Source organism: Cariama cristata, unplaced genomic scaffold (assembly GCF_000690535.1).
Source record: "Cariama cristata isolate BGI_N322 unplaced genomic scaffold, ASM69053v1 scaffold30660, whole genome shotgun sequence".
NCBI lineage: Eukaryota > Metazoa > Chordata > Aves > Cariamiformes > Cariamidae > Cariama > Cariama cristata.
The window spans coordinates 3,305-12,605 of record NW_009596848.1 but is presented as its reverse complement, the minus strand read 5'-3'; the positions used below and the strand labels follow the sequence as shown (position 1 = coordinate 12,605).

Sequence of the window (9,301 nt, the reverse complement as noted above, 5' to 3'; positions counted from 1 at the left end):
AATGAAAACGGAAACCTTCGGGCCCTGTTCTGCTGCTGATGCTGTGACTCATCCTGGTCGCTCCCCTCCGTGGCTGTTTACCCTACTTTAAAATGGGGCTAAAATGTTTCCTTGGCTGGGGGTTTGTAAAGGGCTCACAAGCTGTTGCCTGAAAAGCAGCAGGGATTTAGTTAGCTGTGTAAATGCCTCGTATTGTTTGCCAGGGTGTTTGATTTCATGCAGAGCCTTGAGAGTGAATGTAGCTGTAGCGATACGGCAGAGGTGTAGAGTCCCATCAAGGGCCTCGGTTTTGTTATGTCTGTGTGATGCTTGAGAGCCAGTCACGGAGCCGTCCTTCGGCATTGCAGCACTGTTGCCCTGCCTGAGCAGCAGGAACAATGCACTGACGCAGAAGCCAGAAATCCTACATCTTTTTTGTAGCTTCAAATCCAGTGCGGCAGCTGCGCTAACGCCGTGGCTAATGTCTCTCTATAATTGCCTGGTTGTTTGAGAGCTCCGTGCAGTGCAGGGTAGTACTGGTAAGGCAGGAAGCATGAAGGGTTATTTCACTGGAGAGCAGGGAAGAGCTTTGTGTATGCAGCATCCAGCCATGGCTGCGGCTCGTATGCTGCCCAAAGATGACCGACTGAATTGAGCTTTGATACGTCCAGGCTGTGCGGCTGAGAAACCTATCTGTCTTGTCTGCAACTAGGAGGAGTTTGTGTTCCTGCTGTGGTCCCCTCTGATCTGTGTCTAACTCATTTCCCTACCTCCTGTAGGAATGTTGAATGTCTTAATTTGCTGTTGAGCAGCGGTGCTGACTTGAGGAGGAGAGATAAATTTGGAAGGTAAGTAGCCCTTGCAATGGAGATTCCTCCAGCCCTGAAACAGCTGGAGCGCACCGAGCCTGGGTTTGGGTTGGGACATTCCTAAGACCTGTGCTGCATTTGGTGTCTAAAGCTGCTTCCTTCACCCCCTCTCCCCCCAAGGGGTCCAGCTCTGGCTCTTCAGAAGGAGCTGCCGACCCAAACCCTGAGCCAGAGCAGGGCGCAGCTCAGCAGCAGGGTGCTGGCTGGCTCCCTGGGTCCTGCCTTGCTGCCAGGCGAGTTTCTCCATCTGCGACAGGCAGTGCCGCTAAGCCCCCTTCTCCTTTCCCTCCTTCCCAGGACTCCACTGCACTACGCAGCTGCCAACGGCAGCTATCAGTGTACGGTGACACTGGTCACAGCAGGAGCCAGTATTAACGAGGCTGACTGTAAAGGCTGTACCCCCTTACACTATGCTGCTGCTTCGGACACGTACAGGAGGTGAGTGTCTCGGGCCCGCGCTCCTCGCTGCTGGGGCTGGAGATGATGGCACATTGCTGGATGGGGATGCTCTGCTGTTCCCTGGCCACCTCCCTGCAGCCGGTGCTCAGTGGTTTGTGAAGAGGGGAGCGCTTTGAGGAATGTGGGTAGGAGGGGGTAATCAGCAAACTGATGCAGGTCTCTGACCTTTCAGAGCAGAGACTCATTCAGGAAACAGCCATGACACTGATGAGGAGCCACTGAAGGAGTCCAGGCTGAAGGAGGCATTCTTGTGAGTCCGCGCCGTAGCCCCATCTGGCAGTTGTTTGTTGTTTACCCCTTCTCCGGACCCCTGCATGCAGTCACTAGGAATACCTTGCTTCTGCTTCCGCTGAATTGAGCAGTGATGCCTCGAAGGAAACATCTGCTGATGTGATTCTTGAGGCAAACCTGGCCGTCGCTTCCTGCTCCTCGCTTCCAGTGGGCTTTGCATGCGCTCTGTGTCTTGAGGGGATTCATACAACATCTGCTCTGAGATAAATCAGGGGGGTTCCCTGCAAAGCTCTGCCTTTCCAATCTCCCGTTTTTCTTGATCTCCCCTTTCTCTTGCTCCTTGCAGTTGTTTAGAGTTCTTGCTGGATAATGGTGCTGACCCATCCCTTCGGGACAAGCAGGGATATACCGCTGTCCACTATGCAGCTGCGTATGGCAACAGGCAGAACCTTGAACTGGTGAGTGAGCTGGAGAAAACCCTCTGTGCTGCCAGGAGAAGGGGGGAAGCCCCCACTAAGGAACATGTCAAGCCCTATGGTGTCCAGGTGTGGCTAAAGCACTGTGTGTTTTGTAGGCGCTACGGTGTCAGGGTTTGTCCAGGAGGAAGGGAGATGGGTTTGATTAAAAAGCGTGGGGACTCTTGAGGTGTTGTGCTGGGAATACCACAGAGGAAAGACCTGGGCCCGAGTGAGATACCTGAGAGAACAGAGCTTTGTTATCCGGCACAGCGGGACATATGGATGTCTTGCTTAAACCCCTGGCAATAAAGCAAGGTTGGGCTTTTAAAAGGAAGCCTGGAGACCTGCGCCAAGAAGAGCTCTTACAGTACAGAAATTGCCTTGTAACTCGGTCTGAAGTGCCTGCGTTGTTACAGGGTAAGCTTGCAGCTGTGTGGGCACAGGAAATCATATGAGTAGTGGGGAGGCTTCGAGATAGCAGGGACTATGCAGAGCCCAAAGCCAGGTTAAGGAAGATTCCGTCCTGAAATTCAGATCATTCTAAAGCAGATGAGCAGGTTTTCTAACCCCTCTGCAGCCTGCTGGTGGACAGGGTGTCTGTTGAAGCCTCTATGAGTCCAGGGTCGGTTATGGTTTTGTGTTGTTGCTGTTGCAGCTCCTGGAAATGTCTTTTAACTGCCTGGAGGATGTGGAAAGCACCATTCCAGTCAGCCCTTTGCACTTAGCTGTAAGTACATCTGGCCCAACCCCAGGGTTGTGGAGGGCACTCGACTCCGTGCGGGGTTCATGCTGTGTCCTGGAGAGGTACCTGCTGCCAGCCAGCACGGGCTGGGTCCCTGCAGCTGTCGGTGCTGAGCCGGGCAGAGGAGGAACGGCACTGATGGCTGGGGAGCGGCTTTCCCCACAGGCCGTTGATCAAAGTCCTTTTGATTTGTATGTTAAAATCCTTGCTCTTTCCACAGCTTTCTGATTGCTGCTGTTTGGAACCATCTCCCTTGTCTGAGTGTGGGCAGGGGTGGGAGTGGGCAAGAGTTTTGCATGGGACCAAGTGCAAACGGGAGGCAGTGGCCGGGCAGGAGCCCATCTGGCTGGAGCGACCCAGGGGGCAGGAATTGCCCCGGGAAGGGGTCTTCTGGGTGCAGCCTCTCCAGGCTCTGCTTTAATGTGGTCTGCTTTCTCCTCAGGCCTATAATGGTCACTGTGAAGCCCTGAAGACACTTGCCGAAACCCTCGTGAACCTCGACGTGCGGGACCACAAGGGGCGGACGGCGCTGTACCTTGCCACGGAGAGAGGCTCCACGGAGTGCGTGGAGGTGCTCACCAGCCACGGCGCGTCCGCTCTGGTGAAGGAGAGGAAGAGGAAGTGGACCCCTCTCCACGCTGCAGGTGATGGAGGGCAGACGGGGCTGGGGGTGGCGAGGGAGTGGGTCCAGAGCCCTTCCAGCCGTCGGTGCCACCGCTGCCGAGGATGCCCGTTCAGCCGGCTGCTGTGTGGGGAGAGGGAAGGGGGTGTGGTGTAGGGTGATGCTTAGAGGCAGGATGGGGCCAGTGCAGCCTGCTGTGATGTGCCAGCAGGAGCTGAGGGTCCAAGTGGCTTAGCAGCGGGTGGGAGAGAAGACACCAGCAGCTTCTGCAAAACACGTGTCTTCGGCTCAGCCTGTGCACGTGCTAATCAATCCTGTAGCCTAGCAACCACATAACGAATTTGCTCAGCCACGTGTGCCTGGCTGCTGGGCAGGAGCCCCTTCCTTTGGTTTGCTGCGGTGGCTGGAAGGAGGGGACCCATCTGTACGTGTGTGTGACCCTTCCTTTCCTCCTGCGTTGTCTCCAGCTGCCAATGGGAACACTGATTCTCTGCACCTCCTGATAGACAGCGGGGAGCGGGCAGACATCACTGACGTCATGGACATCCACGGCCAGTGAGTTTGTCTGCATGTTTCTCTTGGGATCTGCATGACACAGGGTCAGACCCCTTACAGGGTGGCTGGGGCAGGGGAGAGAGGGCAGTACTCGAACCCAGCTGATTTCCAAGCCCACTTTACTCCCTGCTGCCTCTTCCCCTCACAGAACCCCACTGATGCTGGCGATCATGAATGGCCACGTTGACTGTGTCCACCTCCTGCTGGAGAAGGGATCCACAGCTGATGCCGCAGACAAGAGGGGAAGGACCGCCCTGCACCGAGGGGTGAGTGCATCTCTGGGACTGGGGCGGGCCTGGAGCCCTGCAGCTTCTGCTCGTCCTCCTGTGCGGAGGCTGCTTGGAGGGCAAGCAGGTGGTTTCTTTTGTTGCAAAATTTCTTGGTGAAAGAGCCCATTTTCCCTTCCTGAGATGCAGCATTTGAGCAGGAAGCTGTGGAAGAAGCAGATAGCTCTGTTACTAAATGGTTGAAGGGTGAGATCTCACCTCCCGGTCCTCTTTCCTGGCCACAGGCTGTGACGGGCTGTGAGGACTGCCTGGCTGCTCTGCTGGACCACGATGCCTTCGTTCTGTGTCGGGATTTCAAAGGCCGGACCCCGATCCACTTTGCATCAGCATGCGGGCACTTAGAAATCCTGAGGACCCTGCTGCAGGCAGCCCTCTCTACTGACCCTCTGGACTCTGTGGTGGACTACAGCGGTTACTCACCGATGCACTGGGCTTCATACAGTGGTAAGGACCTGGGCTGGGCCCCTGCCCACCTCTGTTCTGCCCTGGCTATTGATGGGGAGGAGGGAGCCAGGAGGAGCCAGGTTATCCCTCTGTCCCCTGCTGCTTTGGAAGCTGTCAGCCCAACAGTGAGTTCAGCCTGGTGGAAAGGACGTCACAAATCTGGAAGGGAGGAAGGGAGTTCTTCTCCCCGTGCCAAGATCCTTAAAAAAGGAATGAAATGTGAAAACAGCTACTCTAGAAGAGCTGAGGCTGCTTCCTCCAGGACTGCTGGATTTATGGGATTACTTGGCCATCACCCTGGCTGCAGGGAGTGATGGGACTGATATGGCAACAGGAAGGGATGTCTCAGCATTTCAAAGGGAAGCTAGCAATGTGGCTGTGAAGTCCTGCAGGAGATGATGTGGAAGTGGAAACCTCCTGAAGTGCAGCACCTTTGCTGCCTCTTTAGGAAACAAAACCACTGCCTCTGTGCTGGGGAACAGGTTTATTTGGGTACTTTGGTGTCGCTGGTCCTATGCAGCCTCTGGGGCCTCCGGCTCTTTGGGTGTCGGGAGAGCCAGAGGGGCCTTCAGTCCCTTCTTGCTCTGTTACTGGTGAGGAGCCGCAGTCTGGGTACTGATGTATTTCTGTCCCTCTCTCCTCACAGGGCATGAAGATTGTCTTGAATTGTTACTTGAACACAATCCGTTCGCGTACCTAGAAGGAAACCCCTTTACTCCATTGCACTGTGCAGTGTAAGTGGCGTCTGGGACCTGCCCTGGGTTCTTCCCAGCCAGGTGACGTGGGAGAGGGGATACGTGGTCTGAGTGGAGGAGCTCCAAACTCTGCCTTTCTCACCAAGGGCTCTTTCTCGGGCAGCAGCAACTCTTCAGGGTGGTACCACCTGCTCGTCCCAGCTCCTTTGTGGCAGGGGGGCAGTTGCTGGACTGCTGGAGGTCCTTGGGGAGCAGCTGTCTTGTTGACTTTGCACAGCACAGCCAGGGTTGTCACGTACCAGACTCCCATGCCAGCAGGCTTTCAGCTCGGTGAAGCCGATGGAGCTGCCAAGGGCTGGTGGTTCAGCTCTTGCCAGCCCTCTGAGGTGGCTCATCTCTGCTCTTTGGTTATGGAGCATCTCAGGAAATTGCCAGGCTCCCCACGAGGCTTTGGAGGTGGGCTCCGGTCGGAAAGGGCTCCTTGTTGTCCCAAACCTTCTTCTTCAGAGGCATCTGGGACAGTGTGAGCTTGATCCGTGGGGTCCCACTGGACACAGAGGGGTTTGGGGCTGACAGTGATTCCTTGGCTCTGCAGCTGGCAGAGGAAGGAGTGTGCTGCCCTGGGCAACTGTGGAGGGATGAGCAAGGTGGAGGCATTGCCACGTTCTGCCTGGGGTGGGCCTGGTGTGTCCCTGGGATCTGTAGTAGCAGAGGGATGGGCAAGGCTGTTGTCTGGCATGGTACTGTGTTTCCTTCAGTAGCACCAAGAAGGTTAAAGGGGTGTTTTACCCTAAACAACTCCACACCAGCTGCTGTTCGCATCTGAACCCCAGGAGCGTGCTGCTCGCTACCACTGCAGACATGGTAATGCTGTTTAGTCTTGTTCTAACTTTCCTTCTCATCCCCGCCGCAGAATTAACAACCAGGATGGCACTGCCGAAATGCTGGTGGAAGCATTAGGTGCCAAGATTGTTAATAGCAGAGATGCCAAAGGAAGGTGAGTGCAGACTTGTCCCTCTTGTCACCCGCTCCCCAGTGCTGCTGGGTGGTGGCTGTGACTCCTGCAGTGATTTCCACATGAAATCCATGGCACAAAGGGACTCTGACGTCCCCAAACATGTGTGTAGGCCTCAGCGGTCTTGCTGGGGTGGGTGCTGTGCCCTCCTCTTTATCTGCTCTCTTGTCTTCCCAGGACACCCCTTCACGCTGCTGCCTTTGCAGACAACATCCATGGTTTACAGCTGCTTCTGCGCCACCAAGCCGAGGTGGACATGACTGACAAGCTGGGGAGGACTCCCCTCATGATGGCTTCTGAGAACGGGCACATTGCAGCAGTCGGTACGTGGCTGGCAGCCGCTTTCCCCAGTATGGGGTGCAAGCTTCCCTGTGCCTCCTCCGTAACCGGGTCCCATGGGAGCCGGGCTGTCCCTCTCCTCGTTGGCATGCTGGGATGGACAGCTGCCCCACTCCTGCCCCCTCAGCACACGGCCACTGCCCCACATTGCCAGGCTCTGTGCTGCTGCTTCTCAACAGCGTCTGTCCATCCTCATTTCAGAGTTCCTGGTGTACCAAGCAAAAGCAAATATAACTGTGCTGGATGTCAACAAGAACACAGCTCTTCACCTGGCCTGCAGCAAGGTAGGGAGACGGCCGCTCACAGCCGAGATTGCAGTCACCGTCACCTTCAGCCTTGCCACATTAATGAGAGGGGTTGTCCACCTACTACTGCCCTACCAGAGCAGAGGCGAGGGCCCTGGGATTGCTCTGCCTGCCTGCTTACCTGGCTTGACCCGTATAGGCGCTCCTGGTTCAGTTTTGAACAGCTTAGGTTGTAGGACAGACCCATCTGTATTTTTCGTGGGGCCACCATCTCTGAGTTCTGTGTGCTTCCTGGGGCGTGGTGGGAGCAGGAGGCTTGTGATCAGTGTGTCCACGCAAAGGAGATGCTGCAGAGGAGATGGAGGAGACAGCATCTTGTCTTCTCAGGCCCTGCCAAAGTGGTGAACTGTTGCGGAAGGTCAGGTTTAGAGAACGTTTCCGTATCGCAGGGAATTGTGTTCGACTCGGACAGTGCTAGGTCACCTCCACTGCTCCTGCTTTCCTTCTTGTGCACTATAAACAGTCTGGTCTCCTTTCCAGGGTCATGAAAAGTGTGCCTTGTTGATCCTGGGGGCAACCCAAGACCTTGGCCTTATCAATGCAAGTAACAGTGCTCTGCAGATGTGAGTATTTGGACAGCTGGCGCCAGTGGGGAAAAACAGGGCTTTGCTGGGAGGGGGTGATGCATTGGCAAAAGGGCGGTGGTAGGAGCTCCGCTCTTGCTTGTTGCGAACAGTGAGTGTGCAAGCGGGTAAGCTCAGGAACAGCCAAGTGTCTGCCCTTGAAGCCGCTCATGGGCCCCTTGTTTTAGCACAAGGTGTTAAAGGCGGGCGGCTCCGCTGCCGGGTTAACGCTGCCTTTCCCTCTCCCTCCAGGCCGCTCCACATTGCAGCTCGGAACGGGCTGGCCTCCGTTGTCCAGGCCCTGCTCAGCAGAGGTGCCACTGTGCTGGCTGTGGATGAAGAAGGTGCGTGTTCCTCGTGGGTGCCTGGGGAGGGTTCAGTGTGATGTCCCTGGGGGACGAGGGCTGCCTGTGGAAGTGCTCAACCGGGATCGGAAGGTTTTCCACATCCTTTCCACAGCTGAGCAGCACGTTCTCAGCTCATGGCATCGCGGGAACAGCGTGGGTGAGGACATTAGCACCCTGCGATCCCCTGTAAAAGCATTTCCAGGTCCCACAGGTGTTTGAAATACATCTTTAACCCCCCCATGCACCTTCTGGTGGCTGTCTGGCTCTCCTACCGGGCACAAAACCGGCCCAGCCTGAGCCAGCAATAAGCTGTTGACTCACTTGCAAGTTGGCAGAAACTGGTGGTTGTGGCCAGAAGCTTTTTCTCCCAGCAGAGTTCTTGCTCTGCTGGAATACCTTCAAGTTGTGAAAAACATCATTGTGTCTGCCATGCTGCCAGGGCTTCTAAGGCTTTTTATTCATCCGCTGCTGATCCTGGCACACTTCAAAGTGATTGCTGCAGTTGCAGGGATTGCCCGTGCCCAGAAGCAGGGTCTTTTGAGATGAAGACGAATAGATGTCCTAGCCCCTCAGCACAGGGGGGGAAATTGCCCTAGACGAAGCGTTCCCCGGGGAAGGCAACCGTCCAGGGCGGTTCTTCACCCCTGGCTTTGTTCTAGGTCATACCCCAGCCTTGGCATGCGCCCCCAACAAGGACGTTGCCGACTGCCTGGCACTTATCCTCTCCACCATGAAGCCTTTCCCACCTAAAGACGCCATCAGCTCTTTCAGCTTCAACCTCCTCAAGAACTGCGGCATTGCAGCCAAAACCGCCGCCTGCGCCTCCCAAACGGCAGCCCCTGCCCCTACAGCAAGGACCGGCACAATGCCATCGGCTTGGACGGCTGTTACTCGGAGTAGCTTAAACTATGGGTGACCTAATATCTTATTATATTTATTTAGAAATTCTATAAATATAGGGCACTTTAAAGGAGAACAAGACTGGGCAGGCCTTCTAGCGTGGCCGGATAGGCCAAGAGTTCAGAGCTTCCTCTTCTCGCTGTATTGCCAGCGCGGTGCCAAAGCTGTTAATCGCTTTAATGAGCAGCTGGCAGTGCCGTTCCCCTCCCCTGCCCCTTCTCGATCCTCTCCCTGTCAGCACGTGCTTGCACCCCTCTGATGGCAGGGCAGGAGACGGATGCTGCGGTGTTAGGGCTTTGCCCGGCCAGCAGGTGCCACCATCCGCTGGCCTGCAGAAGGAAAGGGGGTTTGTCCCCCAGCCTTTGGGGTGGGTTGAAATTGGTTCCGGCATTTCCCAGTGCCCCATGCCAGCCTCCTGCCCTGCCTCGCCTCCGGGACGCCCTCGGGGCTGCCCCGAGCCCCCGCTCCGGGACGGGGAAGCCTGAACTCTT

At 56.0% G+C, this 9,301-nt stretch overlaps 1 protein-coding gene across 1 annotated transcript in view; it reads left to right on the top strand.

Annotated features, from left to right (window-relative positions):
* ANKRD52 (ankyrin repeat domain 52) overlaps positions 1–8,810 on the top strand; it is a 17,040-nt gene extending 8,230 nt beyond the window's left edge. Inside the window, 17 exon segments of the mRNA XM_009707705.1 lie at positions 759–827; positions 1,146–1,286; positions 1,480–1,557; positions 1,885–1,996; positions 2,652–2,723; positions 3,181–3,382; positions 3,828–3,915; positions 4,064–4,181; positions 4,427–4,646; positions 5,293–5,380; positions 6,255–6,338; positions 6,534–6,679; positions 6,897–6,979; positions 7,481–7,563; positions 7,816–7,907; positions 8,570–8,728; positions 8,731–8,810. Of these exon segments, the coding sequence (XP_009706007.1) occupies positions 759–827; positions 1,146–1,286; positions 1,480–1,557; positions 1,885–1,996; positions 2,652–2,723; positions 3,181–3,382; positions 3,828–3,915; positions 4,064–4,181; positions 4,427–4,646; positions 5,293–5,380; positions 6,255–6,338; positions 6,534–6,679; positions 6,897–6,979; positions 7,481–7,563; positions 7,816–7,907; positions 8,570–8,728; positions 8,731–8,810 (1,915 nt within the window).
* The last annotated feature ends 491 nt before the right edge of the window (positions 8,811–9,301 follow it).